A 25,811-nucleotide genomic window follows, 5' to 3' on the forward strand; every position below is an offset into this window, starting at 1 on the left:
AAACTCGCTCATATCTGAGTGTGAAACAATGTATGAAGTTTTGTGAATTTTTTTTGGTAGAAGTACTAGAGAATTCATACTCACGAGTGCACCCTGATCACCTCTTTCTCCTGGATTTCCAGCTTTACCCTTGTCAAAGAAGAATTGAAAGACAGTGCTGGCTTCAGATAATTTCCATAAACAGCTCAGAACTTAGTTGTAACTTTGTTAAGGCTTACTACGAGCTTGGCTCCCATACTTACGATGAGCCCAGGAACTCCTTTCTTTCCTGGATCGCCTCTTTCTCCCTGATAAATAACCAACAATGTGTGAATTCTGTGTGCATTTCCTGTATAAGCTGCATAGACTTGCTGTCAGTTTACATGCTGGGCAACTGCACAAAGTACAGATTCAGGCTTAGATGGGCTTACAGCATAGTAATAAAGTGCCTGAGGAAGGGAGACATTTGAAAATCACCTGGATTATATGGAACTTTATGGCTTCTAACTTGCTGGGCTGGTTTTCTGATTGCTTTCTTTTTTTTTTTTTTATCTGCTATGGCCAAGTCTCAATGTTTTGTATAGTACTGAGCAATTCAAGCACTCACCTTAATGCCTTGTGTTCCTGGTTCTCCTGGAGGACCATCTAGACCTCTTGGTCCCTGAATATTGAACAAGTGATTCAGAATATTAATTATGTATTATATTTAGCTATCATCAAGATGCTGCAACATAAGAGAGGAAACATATTTGTTAGCACAACCCCCAATTTTCATTGCATATTACTTGTGAAATAAATCTTCAGAGAATAAAATAAGTATCTGGCATGCTAAAATACAAACTTAAGAAGAAAGATTTTTTTGGAAAAATGTGTAAACAAAATGTTCTGGGTTTCAGAGGCAGCTTTCAAACCACTATTTTCAGCTCTCTTTTCCATCCATTTTTTATGTGTGCAACAGACATATATTTACAAGAATTTACAAGATGAGCAGTAGTTACATGGAGTACTTGCTTTTAAGTATATTGTAAGTTGTATCTGCAAAAATCCAGCTTGCTAGTAAGATTCTAAAACAGGCAGATAAATTTTTTTCCATTACTAAATCAGTTTGAGGTAAGATTAAAAGCAATTTATAATCTTGCATAACGAATTGTTTTATGGTTAGACTGAAACGTCTCTTTGTAAATTGACATTTAACAACCAACACAGGATTATTTGAGATTTGTTTAGAAGTGAATGAAAAATCCTCAAAACAGATGACAAGCAAAATGGAAACGAATGTTTTTATTCATGCTGAATTAAGAGGTTATTTCCATAATACTAAACATCATGACTATTTGGGTATGGAAAATAAAACTAAAACCAGTTAATAACATCCTAAAACAAATGACCACTTTAAAGCAAGAGCTAAATAAGTATCTGCACAGAACCAGGCTCTTTAGAGCAGTATGCAGTGGGAGGATGAGACAAAATATCTTTTCTAGTGGAATCTGGGCTGGGATCAGACAGAACTACTACACTGCTATGGCAGTTTCTAGAGGAAAACAATCTGCATTTTGAGAGTGTATTTCTGAGATGCAGAGCACCTTACATCTTGGGTGACAGTATATAGTGGAGGGCATACAATCATGACTGATTTCCAGAGAGTTGTAATACTGTTCTAATAGGTATTAATAGAGATGTGTAAAATGGTTTTGTTGGAAGCACATCTGATTTGTTTAGATTACTTTCCCCTCTAAAATGCCTGTGAATTACTTTCCCCTCAAAAATGTCACAGCTGATTTTTTTCTGAGACAAAACATAGCAGAATTCTGGTCTTTCTGACTTGGATTTACTGATACACATCAAAACCTCTGTCAGAACAGATACATGCTTCTTTCTGCAGCTACAGTGGGAATGTCTGACTGGTAACTCATGAACAGTGTATATCCAGAGTCTTTTAAGCTTTCCTCTTGCAATGGAGAAATGTCAAGAAAAGGCCTTTCCTGTGAGCTGATATACCTTACAACTCCTGGCAAAGCCAGAAATACCCCATGAGAAACTTACCTGCCAGCATTTCAGCACTGCTGCTTCTGGCCAGCACAAGGGAGCACAAAGAACACAGGAAAATGAAAGGCACAGAAAGCTGTCTGAAGACTTTTGATACTTCAATAGTTTGGGGAACATCTGTTGTGAAGCAATCACTGGGTTAGCCTGGCCACCTTTTTGTTTTGGTCTAAGCCAGGAATGAGTATTTATGGGCATTTTTTCAAGCTAGAGGAGAAGAGAGGCTACAGAAGATGACGCTCTGCATTGCTACATGGGTCTCAATAAGAAAGGTCCCAAACCCAAGGATATTAAGTTTATGAAAAAACTCATGTTTATTTCCATGTGCCCAGAGATCAGAACCAAAACACAAATGGTGTTTTCAAGGGTAATGGAGGCCTTTAAGAGAACAAGACTGAGTCTCACATTAAGATCATGTAACTGTGTAAACCAAATGACCAAATTATTATATAACATAATGTAAAAAAAAGATAAACATCTTGATCAAATTAGCATCAGATTAATGGTTTGCACTTTTTCTGTAACTATGATATTCATAACGCACACAAAATGGCTTGCAATAAAAATTCAGGGCAGACTAAGCAGGTTTTGAGTCCCGTGATCTCATATTCCTTTCAGGTGAAATGTCTCAAAGAACAGGAGAAGGGAGAGGGGGAAACTTTGAGATGGAGTGAGGAGGGGTCATTAAGCTGGAAGATAAAAAAGGGGAGACACTCTCAGAAAAGCTACAGAGAAATCATCTAGAGCAACACAGGAAGGGGGAGATTGAGAGTGTTAACCTGAACAATTGCAGCATACTTTTAGTGTTTCTCAGATTCTTTTTTTTAGGTATGTGATCTGTCATTTGTCTTTTTGCATCCTCCACAGGACTGATCAGGGAAGAGAATCGCAAGATAAAGGGACACATTTTGACTATAAAGGTTTGTGTAATAAAGACATTTCTTTCTATGTTTTTTTCTTTTTTCCATGACATTAACAAATAAATTCTTTGAACACCTGTGAATTCCTTTTAATTGCAAAGGGGGTCATAAGCCCATAGTTTGAGAAACAGTGCTGTCAGGAGACTGCACAGGATTCTCAGTCTGTGGAATGCACATAACACACCAAAAACCTTTCTGCTAATCATGCAGTTCTCCAAAGGAGTTCACACCAACAGCCCAATCGTTAGGAAGAGAATGACAACTGATTTGGTCACTAATAAGGAAAAGAGGCCTACCATTCAAATCATCAACCTTCTACTACATGACTTTGTACTGAAAACAAAGTAACAGAAGCCAACACCATGCTCAGTTTGTGATTCTGGGCCATGCCTGCCTTTAGCCAGCCACAGAAGAGAGTGCAGGATCCCCAGGGAAGGGCACTTTAATAGTTTAACAAAAGCACACCATAACAATCCTATAAACAGTATGATGTGACTCTTTATTGGCATAGTTTAATTGAATCTGCATAACTTCCTACTATAGCTAGTACAGAAAGAGATATACACAGTTTGCTTGCTGTTGTTGAATTTAGGTTGCAACAGAATTGAGCACTAAGGCTGCCAAACAATTGCTCCTACTTTTTTCTTTGGCATGGTTTCAGCTTTGTTTCTAAAATACATTGAAAACTTTAGGATGATAAACTGAGAAAAAGTTAATCAAAGGCAGCAAGAATGTTCTCTCTCTCATCCTGCCTCCTAAATGTAAGAGTGAAGATATCAAGCATACTAGGTAGCCACTTTTCTTTTTCAGTGGTGGCCACAGGAGAACATTGTTCCACTGAACAATTAAGCCAGATAAACATACTCAGCTATTGATGTGCCACAAAGCACATTGGCCCCTTGTTTCACATAACTCTGACGCACACACATTTTTCTAGGTTCCCCACTCCCTGCTCTGAGAAGTATGAAAGATATCACTCATTAAAGCTGAGCACTGATGTCCTTCGTTAATTGAGGTTCTTTGTGCCAGTGCAGACACAGGTGAAGAAGAGCTAACCATACTGGCTGCTACAGATATATGGGGCCAGGCAACAAGGTGCGGATGCCTGGCCCCAGATCTACAGCACTTCACTATGCCATTTATCTGAGTTTTCAGAATTGAATTTCCTGAGCTGCATTTCAGGAAAAACCAAGCGGAAAAATCGCAGCTCTTGAGTTTAAAAAAAACAAACATCAGCCTGAAGGTTGCAAGCTGCTAACAGCAGTGGCAGCTATCAGGAATTTGTTTAGTTCTTACTCATGAAATTAATGTAATGATACAGGACCTCTTCCTCTCAAAAGCTACAGTGGTACTAATTGGAGATTATCATGTGAGCTAAACAAACCATTCTCTGACATTGTGATTTTCTTCTCCATGCATTAGCAAATGAGCTACAAAAAAAATCATGCAACAATGGCTTCAGAGCTGTTATGCTGCAACCAATATGTCTTCAAGATGAATGTATTTCTGCTTTCTGATCACAGAGAGAACTTCCTTTTTTTTAGAGGCAGATATTCCCACCCCTACTCTTCGAGTGTCATTCTGCCATTGAAGTACCTACAAAACAGTGTTCTCCCTCTGTCTTTTCATGAAATTAAAAAATAAAATGTGGGTCACAAAAGGACCCAACCTTCCACATGGTTCCAGCTGAAGTGCATCAGCTCTTGAGCGTGAGCTGAGGAAGCTCTGTGCTAGCACTACAGCATATCCCCCCCAAATCTCATGGCAGCAAGAGACTCCATAAAGTCCTAGACAGCCTGCCTTTAGCTGTCCATAACTCCTGGGTGTACTAGAGAATAAGCAGCTGGATACTCTCAGGCGTAAGTAGGCTGCTGGGTAATCTTGGATGTGAACCGGTTGCTGAAAGGTCCAGAATTTATGAGACGAAGGAATTCTACTCTGTGACAGTGCAGAAGACAGGTCAGTGCTCCTAAGGCTTCCTGCAGATTCCAGCTGTGAAGATGGGATACGTTCCTGTTTCAGCACACAACAAAGGGGATTTTTCATATGCTTCTACTTAACTTCTGTATATGACTATGGTATGCATTTTTCCAAGGCCTGCAACACAGAGCTCAGGGTTCTGACACTTCTCTGTCTGAATCCAGTGATAAACCCCAGGTTTCAGGTGCCCCCAGATATTTTCCTTATACAAGATTCTACTTTGGGTCTAATATTTTGCTCTTGAAAGCAAACAAAATTTTCAGTGGCTTAAGTGGGAGTTTCTTTGCAGAGCCTGAAGACTCAGGTCTGCTCTGAGAGCCCCTTCCATGAAGCATTTCCAGTTATGCTGGATGGAAACAAGAGCATAAACCACATTTCCAAACTGGGACTTCCACAGAGCTCGGGATGTTTGGGATTTATTTTGAGTGATTTTTAATTATAAGCAATGTACTCCATGAAGGGCTGCCAAAATCACAGAGAAAGACTCCCTCAAAAATTCCTCTCAGTTGGCAGAAGATGTGACACTCCTTAAATAAAAACTGTCTTCTACCTTCAAAATAGAGTCAAAATGGAAATAAGTCATTCCCCTACAAAACCAATCATCAGGTAGCAGATGCTTTTGGGAAGGAAGAGAGCCTGCAGAGAAGGACGCACATTCATGTCAATATCTTGGCAATGATTCCAGCTCTGGTGATACTGCCAAATGGTCTTGCTAGGAACAGTTTAGAGAGGAATACTACACCCAGAGGAATTAAAATACAACCTGCAGCATTTAAATACCTGTCTCAGGGACAGCTATTTACATCAAATTATCTTTGAACTAGCCTTCTAAGCCACTGCACTCTCTGGGACACCAGTCAAACTGAAATTCTGGTGGACTGATAGGGCCCAAGTAGTTTTCCTTTTTAGATGAAGCTCAAACATCAGCACTTTACAGTGAAAATGACTGTATGTGTATATTCTTCATCTGATGCCACTGGCTCACTTCAGCATGTATTTTGCTTTCAGACATGCTCCAACTGAAATCCCAGAGAGGTAAGGTACTCATTCGGTTCACTAAATCAGGCCACTGAAGAAAAAATGGTGCCAAGTTACTACCTTTTTTTTCTCTTTCACAGTTGATTTGAATTTCTGTTTTGGTTTCCATTATCAAGTCTGCCTGTGAAGGAAGAAGATTGTTTTTCCCTTTGCTACTCTAAACCAAAGCAACAAGATCCACTCCTGTCAGAAGTCTACCTTAGTCATGCACGTAGGGCTCCCATGAGCCCCTAGAGCCTCCCTCCACTGAACTCTCAGGTCTAAGCACCTTTTGAACACTTCTCAAGCTACTTCTCTGCTAGATGATACGCTCCTGCTTATACATCAGTTCTTCATAGAGTTCACTGAGCTAATCACTGTGGGTGGATTCTGCTTTCTGCAGGCATCTTGAGCTTAGACTGCACAAACATGACCAAAAAAGTGCCAGACAGGAAGAGCAAGGGACTGGTAGGCTTCATGGAGGAAAGTGGTTCTGAAAACCATGTACCCAACCATCCCCAGGTAACAAACTGCAACACGTTCACTGATACTGATTTTGTGCTTTGTGACGAAATGCATGTACAGACTTCCTCCTCACTTAAGTGGGCCTTAGATTAGTGTTTTGTATACAGTGAAAAAATAGTTATCTTTCTCCTGATAAACATGCATGAAATGGAAAGGACTACCTAATCTGAGGTTTGAGATTCTAGCATGTACTATCCTCTGACTTTGTTTTTTCTTTTTTTGGAAGTCCATTTAGTTGATTTTGATTGGGTTTTTTTAATGACATAAACAACATGCAGGTAAAGAAAATAGTCCTTAAAACACTGAAACAGTCCAGTAGTAGTCATAAATGCCAACATTTCCATACTTATGTATAGAGAAAATAAAGCCATTGATAATTTTTATCCTGGTCCTGCTCTCAGCTGAAATCTCAGCCCCATTTTAACTGTACTGTGAAATGGAAATCCAGGTATCATCTGATTTCAGTGCAAATGGCTTGAGTCCAGACAGCAGAGCTCAAAGGAAGCAAGCAACTGTACATAGGTTACACATCAGATTCATAGTGGCAACACACTACTCTCAAAGTACCATGAAACAGCAATATTACTTACTCTTCTTCCCTTAAGTCCCTGTGGTCCTGGTGGTCCTCTTGTCCCTGAAGGTCCCTACATGTCAAACAGACTTATTAATTGTCTTTTATATACAGATCTCTGAAAACTGCAAGACAAAAGCCAAAGTAACCACAACAGATCAATCACTTCCACTCAGAATTCAAATTCAATTACTTGTGCTAGTAGAACTTACCTAGAAAAATCTAAACAAGAGACTTAATGTAACTTTATCATAAGAAATCATAATGCGACAATGGAAAAAGTACTTCTGTCCAACGTCCCAAAATGGCTAAAGGATATTTGGATTTCAGCAACATTATTTTAAAAAATAACCTAATGATTTCTGACAGAAGGTTCACTTTTTATCTGTCCTGAAGACCCAGAGTAGCCAAATTATAACACAACTATACACAGAAAATTAGAATATAATTTATTTTTCCTTAACACTGAAACTAAACATGTAATGAATGTATTTATATTAGGCATCAATGAATTAACACCTAAATTGCTGTGTATTTATAAGCCACCCTTTAAAAATTATACTCTTTTACTTGCCTCAACTGAGTAATTTTGAAATGAATGAGTAGATGTTTTAATTATTTCTATCTCTCATGGATCATCTTGGTAAAGAACAGGCAGGCAGACTTTGTGTCTGGATGGGTAAATTTTCATGACAGTTTTACACACTGCAGTATGAATTAGAAACCATTCTTAGCTTCAGCAAAGAAAAAAACCCAACAACCAAAAACCAAACCAAAAACCGAAACAATTTGAAAATGGTACACTTTATGATAACCCAAAACACCATTCTATACCTACAGGTAATCCTTCTGGCCCCAAAGGTCCAGGGCCTCCTGGAGGTCCTTCATAGCCCTAGAATTGAAATACAGAAAATACAGAACAGTTTTATCAAAATTACCATAACAACAATAAATCCATTTAACCTACCTGAAAAAAATGGAGGTAAGTTAATAAAATGTTTAATCTTGCAAAATTTATTCCCAAAATTTTGTCTAAAAAATAGGCATTTGTTTGCATATATCACAACAATCATTAAAGCAACCCACACACAGACACTAGCTGACAGGGATGTGTGGAAACAAAAGCTACTGATTCCTAAATTTATTTCAAACTTCAGCACTTTGACAATGGGAAGAGGAAGTTGCCACATCCTGGTGTTGTGAAGAACTGGCCAAGACAAAATGCCAAGAACAGTTCTTGTTGAAAAGCTACAGTGACTTACTACTGGGAAGGGCTGTCACTGCTATGGTTTAACTGGTTTTGCCCATGGAAATAAGTATTATTTACCGTTGGAAAAAAAAAAGATAAGATTGGATCCTATGCTGATAAATCCTCCTTTACTAATCTCTCTAAAAAGATTCTTTCCATGGATCAAAAGCAGATGGTTGAAGGTAGTGTATGGGTACTGTTCTGCAGTAGAATTAGAGATTATGCTAGTTACCAGTCTATATATTAAAACAACATGTGTTACGCAGGAGATCATTGTTTTACTTTCCCTCTTTTATTTATCTCTCCTTTCAACTAATCCTGTTTAATTTTTTTATATAAAGCTGTATAGAGCCATTTTTCAAAAAATTGAGTTGCCCTGCTGCTTCATTCAGTAGATCACTCTGCAGTATCATTTCCACAGAGGGGATAAAGCAGCCAAATGAAATTTCCCAGGAAAAAAGTATCACGAGTACAACTTTTTGCAGTGAGAAGAGTGATAATTTCTTACTGTTTTGGAAAGTAAATTGCTCTTGTAAGTAACATAATTATGGATTCTACATTACTTGTGACTTACCATGACACCTTTCTCTCCAGGAGGACCTACTGGTCCTGGACTGCCTCGCTCTCCCTTTAACAAAAGATTAAAAATAAAAAACCAAACCAAACAAAACAGTGAGGGCTCTTTCCCTGAGTCATTCCATGTCCACCAAGCCAGGTGTATCTGGCCAACAAGTCCAATCTACAACAACGATACCAGAGCAATCCAAAATGTCTTTCATGAAGGTTGTAGCTCATAGTCTATAAGACATTTATTTGCTAAAGAGAACCACTGTTTGCATTGCACAACACTATTGGTTCAGGGATCGCCCTTCAGAAACAGCACAGTGACCTTTATTTTTTTTACACTTTTGAATTTCTGCACTCCTTCCTCTTACAAGACCACTCATTTTGAGAAGATGATAAAAACTGAGTTTCTCTGTTTTTTCTTTTCCTAAAAGACTAAAGAAGAGATTGGTACTGTATCAGTCTCGCAAACTGCAGCTAGCAGAACCCTTTTGTCTCTGTTGGGTGCATCATATTTGTAGTTATGTTCTTTAATCCATAAAATTCACCACAATAAACAAGCAAAAATAAAAACTTTGGTTTTCACTCCCTCATTTCTACAGTATGTGTTAGAATGTCTGTTCACTTTGTTTATTGAAGATAGTACATATGACAAAGTGATAACACTATGTTACATACTGTAAAGACACGTTTCTTTAAAATAATTATACCGGAAGTATGTTTGTCATTTAAATGCACATAGCATGTTTACACTGTACTGTTTTTAATTCAGTGAAGAGGAAGAAAATAAATTCTACAGAAACAGCATAGCAATGACAATTATTGCACCATGATGGAGCTTACTTCCATTTGCTGGTGACAGATTAATTCATTTTTACTAGCTTTTCCCTCCTAGCAGCAGTATCCCAAGGTAATTTTTGTTGTGCCAAGGATAATTATACAGAAAAGGAATCCTTTGACACTGAATTCTAAGATGATATTATGATTATAACCATATGAGAGCTGTTCAGTTTTAACAAGGATTGGTTTCCACTGATGTATTTCCTTTCAGAAATTATATGAATAATAATCAGATTTTCATGGAATTTTAAATATTTTACTAAGACTTTCTCAATATAATATCTGAATAGCTGCCACCAGTCTAGGTGAAATAATTCAGCCCTGCAGGGAGGAAATGCAAATGGTGCTGGATAATTCTGACAAAGAATTATGTTTTTATTATAATCGAAGTTGACATGCTGTCCGGTAATAGTTTCCTGTTTTTCAGTTTTAAAATACTTCACCTAAATAAAACCACACCAAGCACGCTTAAGCTATTTGAAGTGCTCTACCCACATTAAGTCTGCCAAACCTTGCTTTCATAAATACAACTGCTCCTGCACAGCAGACAAAACAATGTTGTCTTCTTTACTCAATGCATACAGCCAGATTTTACCTTTCTACTGTTGTCTTCATTATGTAGCAGTGCAAAACCATTAACTACTGTATAAAACAAGTATAATTTCTGTCAGTTTCTGTGTCAGTGGATAATAAAGTCAGAGCCCTAATATGAACAAAATATCAAATCTATCATCTCTAACTGCCAAATAAAATCAAGGACACCAGATGCATACATCAAATAACAGCATTTGGCTTGCCATTTATTACATTCCTGTGCTCTGAAATAGCTACAGGAATATTAGCTTTGTCAGTGGTCAGTAAAGGATCTCTCACCAATATTTTATCACCCCAATGGTTTTGAAACTGATTTTTGCTTCTGAGTAGTCATGTATGTTATTGTACCTTTTCACCAAGGCTTCCAGATGGCCCAGTTTCTCCAGGTAAACCAGCTGATCCCTGTACAAAAAGTAAACAGAGTTTGATAAATGCAATGTCTGTACTAGTTCATGGTTGGCACATAACCTGCAACCCAGCAACAGAGCACAGCATGTTTCTTCATCCCAGAGAAATGCTGGTCTGTTTGTGTAGATGTTCCTGCGGGGAATCTGGCTTACAGTCCATGCAGGAGGATCAGTAAATGGCTACTGCTAGAACAAAAATTATATTCATTTAACCAACATACTTAAGATCTGCCACTAAGCTCAGTCTTGCAGTCCTACAAGTTTTGCAAACATATAATTAAAGGTGATAATTTCTCTACTGGCACTTCTGTCTGACCACAAGTTTCCAGGGAAAAAAGTTCAGTGTAACAAAGTAAAATCTGATCAATAAAAAAAATTATACTGCATCAGGCAATGTCAAAATTTTCACTTCAAGAGTTGTAGCCCCCAATGCCTTTGCAGTCAGAGGATCAGAGTCTTTTAGTCTATTACAAATGAAGCAATTCTCTCCTGAGGCTCTCCCATAAATTTCTACTGGATAGAACAAGTACCAACACAGAGGATAGGAAATAGGAGAGGAAGTACTTTTCAAAAGCTTATTCCCAGTGCTTGCAATACCATATGTTACAAAACTAAAAGAAAACAACAACAACAAAAAACCACCACCAACAAAAAACCTCACAACAACAAAAACCAGTTAGTGCAACATCCCAGCTAAGAAAAGTATGATACAGTGAACTTGAAGAAAAAAAATAGGTGTCCAGAGTACACGGCGTGACTGCACGTGAAAGATGGCAGATATGTGAAAGCTCTTAGTAATGACACAATACACAACAGCACCACATCTGTAACACCTTAAAAATAAACAAATATTTGCATTTTAAAACATACAATTCACGCATGGGTATTGCTGTCTCTATTTGTGTAGAAATGTACTGCTTAAGTGACTTTTTAAACAGCATAACTTCTGAGATCACTAGCTTGCTCATATTCCTTTCAAGAGCCTAGTAGTAATTTATTAGATAGAAATAATTTCATAGCAGAAAGACAACATTCCAGTCTGAGATTTCTGTCTTTAAAAACTAAAATATGTAGCTTTTACCTGTGTCATTTCAATATAGTTCAGGTCCAAGAACTTTAACATAACAGGTGCAAAATAACTAAAGTTTAGGATTGCTACTTTCCTGGACTGCCAGCTACCCTGCAAATCTCATAGTTCAAATGGATTGCAATGAGCCATTGATACAGCTGCCTTTGAGGCCGGCAATCCTGGCACAAACTTATTTCTGGAAGTGGCTAAACAGTCATCAATATGGCTGTTGGACTGATGTAGTAGATGTGAGAACTGAGATGTCTTTTGGCTTGGTAGCAGACAAAGATTCATGCTGGTGATACTGGCTCAGCCAACATCCAGACGTCACTGGTAAGAATGAGAGACTTTCATGATGAACTCCCAGTGAGCTACTACTGCTACCAGTCACGGCCAACAGTGGGCCTCAGTACCAGGCAGAAATCTGTGAAACAAAGAATTAGTCTGTACTCATATTCATCAAGATAAAAGAGTGTGAAGGTATAGTTTCAAAAGGCTAACGACTAATGACTTTGATTCTCTTATTCCAGAAAGGGCAGATGTATCAGAGCCAAGATGTAACTCAGACCTTCTCTTCTTCCACAGAGACACTCCTATATCCCAGCCAATGCCACACTCTGTAGGACTGAAGATGCAGATCAGAAAGATGGGTAGCTGTGTCTTGCACCAAGAGTGAAACATTTACTATACAGCCCTTGATCAAGTCTCCTTTTCAAATCAAAAGTATTGTATTTCTGGCTCAGTCGCTCTGTTCTGACGGAAGGAATTACTAAGAAGCACTGATTGTGAAGGTGACATTAGGATTAGCCTACAAAACCTCCCAGAGTGAAGACAGCTATGAGTTCATCTAGGGTAAAACCAAGAAGTATAACAGACACAGAAGTATCATTATTACCATTCACCATAAAGTCTTTACAGAATTTACATCAACGTGAATGCAATAGGTTTCTGAAAGCAGCAGGTAATGCCCCATGCATTCACCATTCTTTGAAAAATAAGGTTTTTCCTCACCTGACTTTTCGCTTGACCTATGGCTTCCCTTTCTTGTTGCACATCCCCAAAGCTCAGTTTTTTCATGGCAATTCAAAGAACTCCCCTCTTGAGCATGCTGAAAATATCAGTTAAAGCCCATTTCATTTTTTTCCCCCCAATTGCAGTTTCCATGAATTTTCCATGAATTAAGCACCCCTGCTGCCTAGCCAGCTGATTTTCACTTTTGCAAGAGATGTGCTAATTGCTTTATGGGAATTATTCTCAAAAACAACTCTACTCCTAGGCACATGGCCTCACTTCAGTGTGTGTTTGCCTTCCCACACACTCTCACAGGCTAACCATTTTCAGCCTGCTGTGGAGCTGCCACAGACAGACCAAATATAACTTTTTTTTTTCTTTGTTGAACTGCAACTTTCTCTCTCTCTCTTTTTTTTTTTTGGGGGGTGGGGGGGGTGGGGGTGGTTGTTGGGGGAGTTGGTGAGGGGGAAGCACTTCTTATTTCAGCTTGATTTGTCTTCTGCTATTTGAAAAACTATTTGTAACTGGGATAAAACAACTGGGAAAATGCTGACATATAACTTTTCCAGGTCTTTGAAGATTATTTTTCCAGGATATGTGTTCATGAACTCTGCTTATTTTAGTTTGTCCTTCTAACACCAGTTGTACATGCTGCAGCTGACAGTTATATTATGTATTATTTTTCAGTAGGTGTATAAGCATCAGTTATTTCTCATTCAGAAGTGTACTGGCCAAGGGCTAAACTTCTGTAATGGAAGTGGCAAGGAGAAACTGGAATGATCTTGCACTTATTCAATGTAGCCCAGTCTGGATAAATGCTAGTTCTACAAAACAGCAGCAATCCTGAGAAGCAACTGTTTTAGGTTCAGGTAAAGTTGTGCAATGAATCATTTTCTTAAATCATCCCTGATGCTTTACGAGATGCTGAAGCTGCTTTCAAATATTTGCTAACTATCACGAGATAGTAGAATGATAGAATTGTTTGGGTTGGAAGGGACCTCAAGGATCATCTAGTTCCAACCCCCCTGCCACAGGCAGGGACACCTCACATTAGATCAGATTGTCCAGAGCCACATCCAGCCTGGCCTTAAAAACCTCCAGGGATGAGGCTTCCACCGCCTTCCTGGGCAACCTGTTCCAGTGTCTCACCACCCTCAAGGAGAAAAACTTCTTCCTAACATCCAATCTAAATCTACCCATTTCTATTTTTTTTCCATTCCCTCTAGTCCTATCATTACCTGACACCCTAAAAAGTCCCTCACCAGCTTTCTTGTAGCCTCCTTAAGATACTGGAAGGCCACAATAAGGTCTCCTTGGAGCCTTCTCTTCTCCAGACTGAACAGCCCCAACTCTTTCAGTCTGTCCTTGTAGGAGAGGTGCTCCAGCCCTCTGATCATCCTGGTGGCCCTTCTCTGGACACGTTCCAGCAGTAAGCTTAGTATGTGATCTAAGCTTACAAAACCCAGTTACGCATGTCAGGAAAGCAAGATTTTCCTTCCCCAGATCTAAGGGCAATTGTCTCAGTAGCTGAAGAGGTTGTTTCCTTTGGCATGACTTGCAAAAGATTTTGTCTCATTAGCAGTGTAAATGTGCTCTGCCTGCTGTCCCTTACCTCTATCTTACCCAATCCCTCTTCAGTGGAACCTGATAGTCCTGCAGTTAACTGAGTACCTTACAAAGAGCAGGTGCTGGGTCCTACTGCAGCTTCAGGTAGCACTGCCTGAACCTGCCCATCCTTCCCTTTAAATAGAGCATACTCTGTTAACAGAGAAACTTTTTGCTGTATTTGTAGTTAAGAAACAGTGCCTGAATTTTGACCCTGGACATATTCCTGATCTAGTAGTAAAATGTGTGTAATTTTCACCTTATGAACCTAGTGAACATTTACTTCAGCAGAAATGTGGAGAGTCAGCAGTTTTATCTGACCTAAGAAATGTTGGACAATATGGCTTCTACTGACAAAGCTGCCTTTCAGCACATATCCCAACTTACTAGACTGAATAACAAAGCATTATGGTCCAACGTCCTGCTATTGAAACATCCCTGCTTGTGTACAGCTGCCATCTGTATTTCTCTAAGCAGATATTAAACAGTACTTGCCCTGGAAAAGCTGTTACAGAAAACTAGTAAGTATTTTGGCGTCTCAGGTAGCAGTGACAGATGTATTAGTCAAAGACAGAAGATGGGTGATACCAGGAAGAGTAAGAAAAGGGAGAAATGGAAGAAAAAATATTGATGTAAGCCTTTGGTATTAACAGCAGATACACACGTGTGCTTCAAGTCACAATTTGCTATGAAATTGACATTTACAAGATTTATTATAGCTTCTTTTGACAGCTTATTAGCAAAATGCTCTAGCTTTCTTTTAGGCACTGGACTTTCTATCAACATTTTCATAATTTTTATTTTTCTTTGCTTTCATCATTAAATAAATTGTACAATAACTGCACAATGTTTAGTGTGATTTCTACAAATCCTCTTTGTATTTGCCGTCACCAAACATTGTCACAAGGCATCAGGAAGGACAGGTGCTTTACTTCATTCCTTCCTTTGGGTTTCATCTCAAAATCTGTCACAGCAGCTAGTAATATGTGTACTTTGTATTCTGCTTTTCTTTTTTTTTTTTTTTTTTTCTGTGTGTGCAGCATGTTTGATTCCAGAGATGTCCTGGAGTCATCATGTGTGTCTCCAGAGCCAATACTGAGTATCGGGGAGCAGATTTATCTGGGAATCCAAAGTTTGCATTCTGTCAGCACAGTGAGGAAAATAAGAATTACTTGTAACAAACAGAAGCAGTAAAAACTGCATCCAAAGCATACAGAAGTGAGTATTGTGCAATAAGACTCACATCTGGAAAACTATTTTCTACATATGAGAAAAACTATCCTCTTCCTGCTAGTACATTTCAATTTACTTAAAAAAACCCTTAACCGTTACAGATTGCAGTGGTGGATAAAGTGAAGGGATTTTGAAAGGTCTTCCTGTGAGTTCTGCTCAGTGTGTTTGAAAAGGTTTCTTCTGCTCTTATTGTTTGACTGTTAGCTTTAACCACAAGACCTAAACCATGCAGTGCGTGTTAGGTAGTACAATAGGATCAAGGGCATACAAAGCTCATTTAGTAAAACGCATGTACACAAAGCAGAAGACACTCTACAATCCACAAGTAAAAATCTTTAGCAATATCTTCTAAGCTAGTTCTCAGTTATCTCATGTCATCTATGTCACATGCAAATAATCAAAACAGCAAGTGTGGGGAGTGGTAATCAATGATAGGCCATAATTACTTTTTTTTTATAACACTGTAACAGGGCTGTAACATTCTCTGTTTTGGCACAAAGAACATTTTTATTATTGTATCCTTGCAGCTTGTGCCTGACTACAATTTGATAGTTAACATAATTCTTTTATTAATCATCGCTGCAGCATATAATCATTGATTATATATTTGAGCTAGTGACTATTACCATTTGTATTAGAATGAGCTCCTTTAGTGGTAAGTGATACTATGTTCATACAAAATATCTGGATTATGGAATATGTATATGCTGAATTCAAGTTCAGTCTGGAGCAAAACAAAGCCCATGATGAATCCAGAAACTTAAAGTTAAGTAACCAGCTTCTGTGACTGTTTTATGTACTCTTTTTAGCATAGTGACTTAAGATCAAGCTTAGCTATGTTATTTTGTTATTGTGCACTATACAACAGACTAAATGCTATTGTTTTTCACTGACATGTTATAGGCTGAAAATGAGAATTCATATGTAACAAAAGCTTTATTTTGCTCACTGCTGGGAGGCAAAAAGAGAAAAAAAGGGAAAAGATAGCAAGTGTAACATTGGCAGAGAAATATTGACTGTATGGACAGGAGAATCGTATTACTGTGTCCCAGTACAGAGTAATTTCTGCATCTTTCCATAAAAAGCAATGTAGCATTATGATGTCCTATCTATTCTCCTCTACCGTGATATCCTCATGCTCCAGTATTCATCCATGTTTGCCCTGACCATTCAGCCATATATATACTCCCAGATTACCCAAATGGTATCATAATGGAAGCAAATTACTGCTTTACAGCTCTGATTAAAACCTAACAAAATGAAGGTTTTGCTATGTATAAACTGCTGAACAAAGCTATGGATTAAGCTGCTGTTAAGTATACTTGCTACATTTAGAGACATGCTGGTTGACTTCTAGTGGACCTTATGGCATTATCAGTTCCTGTCTAAAAAGATACTTTTAACTGGGCTGAGAGTCCAGCTTCTCAGTTCCCTTCTCTACAGGGGAGTAAGAATACGACTTCAATTATTTATAAAACATGAAAGGCTAAGTGATTTGGGACTGTTTAGCGTGATAAGACCAAAGGGGCACACAAGAACAACCATCATTTGCAAAACGTGTTTTTCAGCAGGAGAGTGTCAGGTTACATAATTGGAAGATCTTTCTTTAAAAAAAAAAAAAAAAAAAAAAGATAGAGAAGGCCTGGGCTGCCTGCAGGTCACAAAGCCTTTGCTGGAGATTTTTAATAACTGATGAGTGAAATATATGTCAGGAGTGATATAAAGACCCTGCCTAGGCAGTAGTGGATGGACTACATGTCACCTCAAGGTCACCTGGGGCTCTATGACTTTATGGAGCGTAGACAGAAAAAGTCTGCAAAATACATCTCAGGCTAAGTGCACCTTCCCAGATGATTTAACTGGAAAAGGAGCACTTGTTCACTTACTCAAACATGCTTTGGAAGATCTCTACAACTACCTGTAATGTTCACTCAACCTAATAGGTAAACAGTAGAATTAACTTTGGAAAAATACTTAAAAGGGTAATTTCTTTAAACAGTATGATTCTGAAAGACCACGAAGGTACAGCCAACATATTACAGCTCCAAAAGAAAGGCAAATTTAATCAGAAAGCTGCTGCAACAAATTGCTCATTCACTCCTAAATAAACATAGAATTAAAAATAAAACCAGAAAGAAAGATTCCAACTTACTGCTTCACCAGTTTTTCCAATGTTTCCTTGGTCTCCTTGTTCTCCCTGTTAAACGTAAAAAACAGATGATGGAGTTCATTAGAAAAGTAATTTCTTTCACACGTGTATATGAAAGTCCTCTATTTTCCTAAGAGCCTCTTATTTTCTAAATTACATCTGCCAATTAAAACTCTAAGAAAGAAAATAAAGCAACCAGCAAAAATATTTTTTTTGGTGTCTACTTTTGATTTTGTAAAAAGATGTCCTTGTGTATTTAGGACTTGTCCACAAAAATGAAAACTATGTATTCAGGGCTTACTAAATACATTGTCAGCAAATGCTATAAATGAATGATTTAGTTTTTATTTAAGCCTGCCTTTCAGTAAATTAACTTGTTTCAAAACTGTTTCAAAAGCAAATGCTACCTCTGCACACTATAATTTAATTTTGATATGAAATATTAGGAAAATTTCGCATTTGAATGATATTTTAATAAACTGCGACCCCTTCCCCACTCCCCCAAAAGCTTGGAACTAGCATAAAGTATTAGATCAACTAATTCTATTCTCCTTAATAACATTGCAAGTCATGTTGTGTAACTGCAGAACATTTTGCTTTGTATTTTGCAAAGGGAAGCTGGATGTATATACATTATTAATTATCTGACTCTGACTACAGTATCAGTGCGCTGACAAACACTGATTTGGATACTGTTTACTCAGGTTGCAACTCAGCACTGAGAAATCTGCTGCCATAAGCTCCTCTTTCAAACTGCAGCAATTCATTTTAACCCTTCACCACCTTGAAGTCCTGTCAGAGCAGGGACTGCCCTGGATCCACTGCTGTCCCCAGGCTCAGCCACTCCTACATACCCACACAAATAGATCTCATTTTAGCCAGCCTTGTCTTTGCTCACACAGCCTTTTCTTTAGCTCCTGTGTCCTAGAGCTACATAATTTCTTTCTTTTCCAAAATGACATGTTGCCAGAAAGCAGAATCACCAATACGATATCAATTTTTATTATATGGAAGCATGTCTACTCATATACTTCCATGAAATTACAGAATTCTAGAATCATTTTGGTTGAAAAAAAAAACCACAAAAAAAAAAAAAAAAAAAAAAAAAAAAACCAAACACCAACATTTAAGATCAGAACATCCAAACATTATCAAACTCTACCCAGTTTGGTGCTAAACCATGTCTCTTAGTGCATCTATGTGTTTTTTAAACACCTCCAAGGATGAGAATTCAATCACCTTCCTAGGCAGCCTATTCCAGTGTTTGACAACCCTTTCAGTGAAGAAGTTTCTTCTAATATCCAGTCTAAACCTCCCCTGGTGCAACTTGAGGCCACTTCCTCTGGTCCTATCACTTGTTGCTAGGCAGAAGAGACCAATACCCACTTCACTACAAATCTCCTTTCAGGTAGTTAGAGAGAGCAATAAGGTCTCCTTTCAGTCTCCTTTTCCGTCTCCTTTTCCACAGGCTGAACAACCCCAGCTCCCTCAGCCACTTCTCAGAAGATCTGTTCTCCAGTCCTTTCACCAGCTTTGTTGTCATTCTCTGGACCTGTTTCAGGACCTTAATGTCATTCTTATAATGAGGGTCTCAAAAGTGAACACAGTGCATGAGCTGTGGTCTCACTGTTAATGAGTACAGGGGGACAATTACTTCCCTGGCTCACAGAGGCCATCACTTTATGCCAGATGGATAGCATTAATCCCTGGTCAAGCTGACAAAGTTTCAGCACCTTCCCTTTGTGCCCTTCTGTGTGAACTGCTGTGCCACAGTCTGACTGACATTCCACACCCTGCTAGCCACTCAGCCACTGACCTCCCTGAGGACTTCTTTTAAAGGCTTGGGTGTGCTTGTTGCACCAGCAATGCCCATGCCTCATCTGCCTGCCCTATGAGAGCTGCCAGCTGAGTGCCTCTCTTCTGCCTTGGCATTTCCCTAACAAGGGAAACTCCCAGGAAACTACCTCTACACCAAGATCTATCTCTCCACTGGTGGCCAGAGCGGTTCCCAAGCAGCTGCTCTTCATGACTGGCTGTTAGTTCCAGTTTCAGTGCCACTGTATAATGCAGCATATAACTGTACACAGCTGATACTCAAAACATCTTATTTCATACATAAACCCAACACTTACCTTTAAACCTTCTGGTCCAGGATCACCTACATAACCTTTATGTCCTGGCTTTCCCTAAAATTATGATTAGAATAAAATATTGTGAATTTTTAAAGATAACCTCATATCAATTTCTGTGTTTACCAAAAGATGTGCACTCAAAAATGTACTGCTTAGTAATACTTAATACCAACATTTGAAGCAAGTGTATTTATAAATCTACATCTGAAAACAGACTGTTGATGTTACAGCAAACACTAGCACAATCTAGTAAGCAGAATCTGTATTAACTCTTACAGTGCTTATCACTGAGGAAAACCAGGAACAATCCAAAATGTATTCAGGAGACAAAGAAAAGGCAAGGTCATGTTCTCTCCTAGTTAATTCCAGCAGAATTAACTGACCAAATTTGATGTTTCTTTTAATCTTCATCCCTCTCTACTAGCTACTGATAGATCTTGCTGCTATGATACTCTGTTCATAATATGTTTTTACATGGAAGAAAGTACAGCAACATCAATCACAGCAGGAGGCCATGAAGTGAGGAGATCTTTGAAGCATTTTATAACTCTATACTCTAGATCAAAACTGAAGGTCCAATGGACTGCATTTGGCTCTTGAGCAAGTTGCAAATGAGATTGCTGAAGCCTGAAAACTGGAGGAAGAAAATTCAACACTTTAATGATTCAGTATCAAAACCATGCAGATTTCTGCTATAAGGAAATGATCAGCTGTTGTTTCAGCAGACTGAATTGCAATCACAAGACTCCGTAATGAGAGCTTTCCTTTCCACACTAGCTGTTCTGAGACAAGAGCAACAGAAGTAACATATAATAAACAGGTTTCTTAGAAAAAAGATGTAATTTTTTCCATCTGGCTCTTTTGTTCTGCTGCTCCGTGCCTGTCTTTCAGAGTACAATGAGTGTGTTAGTTTCTGGCCATCTGAGAAATTGTCTATATAGCTTAATATTATATTGCCTTGGTTCCATGACTTGTCATATTAATCCCCTTTTATCTCTCTTGTTCTCACTCTGCCTGCCTGAATGATTTCATTTTGCCCTACAAGTTACAACAAATATTTCTGCTTTAAAAACAGATTTTTGTTTTTTTCAATGGAATAAAACATGACATAGCCATGAATGCAGGGAGAAAAGACTGTGAAGTTTTGAGAGATAATGCAAGCCATGTCTTTCCACAAGGCTTAGCAAAGAACAAGCGATGGACTGCTGCAGGTTACTCCATGATGCTTTGACTGCTTTGCTGAAAAGAACCTTCAGGTCTAAGAGGGCAAGACTGTAACATAAATGTTTTAAACTAGACAACAAGTAGTCATTATTAACTACCTTGATAATTTTACTCCTATTAGAAGTGGAGTTCCAGTTTGTAAGTTTCTTGAATATAGTATCCAGCTATGTACTAGCTGCAAACAACACACAACATAATCCAAGTTGATCAGAAAGTGCATTTAACTGGTAAAGCAATTTGAAACATACAGACTTGGTTTTAAACAAAAATGTAATACAACTGCCCTGCCCCATTGCAGGGGGGTTGGAACTAGATGATCCTTGAGGTCCCTTCTAATCCTAACAATTCACTGATTCTATGATTCTAACTGCAAATTTCACATGGAGGAAACACCACTGGCAGAAGGTTAAACTGGGGATGCCTGATTTTCTGCTTGCTAACCCCTGAGAAAATTGCTCTTCTAGGTCAAGGTAATCGCAAGTGAAATAGCTTGTTTCCTAAAACAAGCTGGAAGTTCTGACCTTTTTTAGGAAACAACACTCACCTGTGTTTCCTTTCACCTCAAATTGGGTTGATACAGATCCCTACATTTAATATTAGTATCACTATCAACTCTATTCCCATCCCTTCACAAGCTTCTCACTTTTCTTCAGCTCACAGGAAGACATATGCCACCTCCAGAAAATACTGCACTGGAGGAGGGGGCCAAATTTTCCTTCATCTTCAGGAGGAACTGCTCATCTTATGATGATATAAATGCCAACTTTTGTTTTACATATGTATCTCAGAAAGGAATCAATTCAATCATTCCTTTTTACATTCTGATTTAATCCAACCTCCTCCTGGTTTTAAAGGCATTATCTACTCCAGTAATGAAGATAAAAAACAAACAAAAATAAAGTACCAATGCTTGCACTGAGCTCAGATACACTGACAGCTACATTGTTACTATTTGGATAGCCTTTGAGAAGGAGTTAATTGGCAGGAAACTGGATAAATGCAGTCCCTTTATTAACATAGCATCTACTGTATTGTCACGTGACAAAGAAAAACTAACTAAATTTAAAAAATTAAATATATACAAAGCATCTTTTTTTATTTAGAAGGATTAATTTAGGAGAATGCAAGTATTTGACTTTGTAACAGAATGAGTTGGAAGGCTTGGAAAGGAATGAATAAAAAAATTAAATCATGATCAGATTCAGCTCAAAAACCTCTTCCTAAATTCAAGCAGGCTAAGCTCCGTGGGACCTTAGATACATCCTGAACATTCAGTGAGATCATCCTCAGTTTGGGAACCAGTTGTTTTAGACACAGGATTTATTTTTTAAGCTGAGAACTGAGAACCAGAACACAGGTTCATATGCACCTTCAATTCAAGCAGAGGATGATCTGTTATTCTGGCAACACTGGTCAGGCAGATTCCAGGAGTTTTTGGCCTCATGCACATTTTGTAAAGCAAATGTCAGGAATAAGGCCAGAGGTAGGGGATGTGTGTAGAAAAATGAGGTGAGAATTTATGACTGTTGGCTTGACACATACCAAAACCTGAACAACTTTGACCTGAAAACTACAGAGCAGAAGAGATGAGGAATTCCAGAAGCACTAGAAACATGCTCCATTATTGTCCAAGAGAAAACTAGAACAGTTTCCTAAGTATAATCAAAAGTTTACAATATATCACCTATAAGGATACTTTACTTAGTTTGGACAAACTTTAAGGCAGAGTTAACAGTGGCTAAAAGGAGGATTAACTTATTAACCATGCCTACGAATAAAGCCTGTAGGACAGGAAGCAAGGTTGCAATGAGAAAGACAGGAAAAACACTCAGATAGCATGGTTGGTGTTAGAAAAAATGTCCATCAAACAAATAAAGGACTGAAGCAGATTGCCAAGAGAATGAATACCCACTCCTGGATGCTGCAAGAAAACAAGTTAGAGGCATATCTGTCAGCTAAATGCATAGGTGACAACTGATGGTGCCTCAGGACCATGCATGGCCATGGTTCTTGAAGACCTCCCCTTCCCCCACGGCTATTGAATTAGTACAGTGACAATAGCTTTTATAGCATTTACTTTCAGATGCAGTATTTACTTTTTAAAACTCCTTTCATGGGAAATGGAAACAAAGGAAACAATAGAATCAAATGAATGTGAAACTGCAATCAAGCAAGCATAATTTTAAAAGACAGATATATTCAGCAGCTTCTGGACTCAGTCCTGCTAAACTATATCAGATTTAATGACTTCACAGCTGGCACTCTCTCTCTCCAATATAATCATACAGTCTATGTTAGAAGTGGGAGTGAGGAAGCAAGGACAAGCAGAGATGGAAGCAGACTTCAGAGCAGCAGCATCAACAAGTTGGCCTGGAGCTATGAAACACAGCAGGAGCCAACAGAAACTGTAGAATCCAGGCAAGAGCAGATGGGCCCTGGGATGAGGGGAAAAAACAGGCAGGGATCCCCATCTAGCAAAATTCCCATTTCCCATACCTCTCATTTCAGAAAGGGATGTTGGCCAGCAAGCTACTAAAAAAAGTCTGGAGACTGCAACGCTGGGGCCCACCTCAGATGCACACATTCTCTCAAGTACTTGTTGTGAGAGATGGAAACTATAATACATGGCAACGGTGTGCACATTTCCCACTGAGAGAAATCAAAACCAAAATAATTTAGGTCGAACTGACCCCAAATAGATCTAAATTATTTCACTGGCCCAGGTTACACAGCAGTTTTTCCTTTTGGGTCACTTTGACACCAATTTTTGTGCATGACCAGAGACACAGAGAACGTGAAGGTCAGTGTCTCATTGCCCATGAGTCACCCACTGTAGAAACATCTTTTCCAGTTACCACAGCACCATATGGGAGATGCTGTCCAGCCATGAAGCCCTGTTTAGGGCAGACATTTAAAGTATGATGCAGCCAAAATAATTTCCATAAGGCTGTTGGTAGAAGCCCAGACACATTAAACCGAACCCAGTCACAAAATGTTTTGAAATTCTGTTCAATTTTTTGCATGTTTTTCTCAGCTGGGAAAAAAAAATATTTTGTTTATGTTTTGTGGTTTTTTGATTGGTTGTTTATTTGTTTGGGGTTTTTTTGTTTTATTGTGTGGTGGGTTTTTTAAACACCTAATCTGTGTGGCAAATATGTGTTTTAATGCTATTTCTAACAGAAAGTAAATACCCAGCTTGGACTAGCTAATGAGCAGGAAAAATTACACAGGACAACATCTGCTTTAGAACCAGGAAACAATAGTAAAGATGTTCCCGATGCAAGAAATAGGAAGTCATCCAAAATGAAGACCAAACCAGTGATTACCACACAAGCAAATCAAGTAAATGCAGATGATCATACTGCTTTCAATAAAATTTGCAACACTCCTGTAGTCCTAGTGCAGGACAGTATTCATTTTTAGCTTAGAATTTTTCTAAAAGTAAGCTTCAAGTCCACTAAAACATTCTCAGACACTCGTACATTTTTGTAGCTAACAGAATTGCCTGTTAGTTTTAAACTTTTATCTTTAAAGACATGTCAGCACAAACAACATTAAGACATTTCAGCTCTACTGCTTTCAGCAACTGTCTACCACATCAGTTTGAAAATTATTTCTTAAAGCATCAATTCCTTTATATTTCTCTCTGTAAGCTGAGTCTCATTCTTCTCCAACTTAAATATTTTGATGGTTCAGTCCCTAGGAAGCACATGTTGGTTTCATCTGTCTGAAGGAGCACCATAAAGAGCCTCATACTGACTTTCCTTTTCAAAAATTTTTAATTTGTGCTCTATGGCTGTGATTTCCTTCCAAATGATTCATATGGAAATCCATTTCTCCTCCTAGTGCTGCTTTGAACATGTGCTGAGAAAAGAAACGTATTTATTCAGGGGATGACATTTTAACCAAGTCACTTCTCACAGTAAACGCATCTTTTAGAGCACTCTGTCCTAATGAAATTACTTATACTTACTCTTGGGCCAACTCCTCCAATAGGTCCAGTTGGTCCTACTTCTCCCTAAAAGAAATCAGAACTTCAGTAATTGTGATCCCAGTCTAGCTTTAAAAAATAAAATCTCCACATAACTGTATTTATTATATCATCTTAAATTTGCTTTGTATGTGTTGTACAAGTTCATGTCTGATAGAAGCACTGTAAGAAAGGCCAAGCTGATTTCAGATCTGACTGCAATTACCTAGAAGGCCATGCCCTGTGCAGCCACTAGATGCACCCAGAAGGCTGGTATACCTACCATTATAGCAATATTTTCACAATTTTAAGCAGGAAAAGACTCAGCAACGAGGGACCAACCTCTCTGTCTACTCTGCAGTTACTCTCCTAGTAACGTTTGACACTTCATAACCACAAAACCAGTAGGAACATTCCTGTTTCTCTCTTGCATGTTGCTGTACACTAAGTTAGCCAAGACTTTTTCTTTTCTTTTTTTATTTATTTTTTTTTTATTTTTTTCCCCTCCCCAAGGATGGAGGGAGACTGAAGGTCAGCCTTGTCAGGTATATAAGAGAAGAAATGAGACACTGTGTTTCTGCTGCACAGTACACTGATATAATATGAAATTCTATCAGTGCTATATCAGGATGCCATATTGTGATCATTTTATGGGTCACCTCAATATGGAAGATTTTCTCCAGGTTTTGGAGGAAGTGGTACACAACTTTTCAATTACAAACCATAGGA

General features: G+C 38.4%; 1 protein-coding gene across 1 annotated transcript in view; it reads right to left on the reverse strand.

Moving 5' to 3' along the window:
- The window catches only part of COL24A1 (collagen type XXIV alpha 1 chain), a 129,125-nt gene that overhangs the window by 39,513 nt on the left and 63,801 nt on the right, over window positions 1-25,811 (reverse strand). The window contains exons 22-31 of the mRNA XM_054384352.1: window positions 25,086-25,130; window positions 19,889-19,942; window positions 17,760-17,804; window positions 10,631-10,684; window positions 8,859-8,912; window positions 7,874-7,927; window positions 7,055-7,108; window positions 587-640; window positions 243-287; window positions 85-129 (exon numbers count right to left, since the gene is read on the reverse strand). Of these exons, the coding sequence (XP_054240327.1) occupies window positions 85-129; window positions 243-287; window positions 587-640; window positions 7,055-7,108; window positions 7,874-7,927; window positions 8,859-8,912; window positions 10,631-10,684; window positions 17,760-17,804; window positions 19,889-19,942; window positions 25,086-25,130 (504 nt within the window). The remainder of the gene's footprint in view (window positions 1-84; window positions 130-242; window positions 288-586; window positions 641-7,054; window positions 7,109-7,873; window positions 7,928-8,858; window positions 8,913-10,630; window positions 10,685-17,759; window positions 17,805-19,888; window positions 19,943-25,085; window positions 25,131-25,811) is intronic.

Source organism: Indicator indicator, chromosome 10, assembly GCF_027791375.1.
Source record: "Indicator indicator isolate 239-I01 chromosome 10, UM_Iind_1.1, whole genome shotgun sequence".
Lineage (NCBI taxonomy): Eukaryota > Metazoa > Chordata > Aves > Piciformes > Indicatoridae > Indicator > Indicator indicator.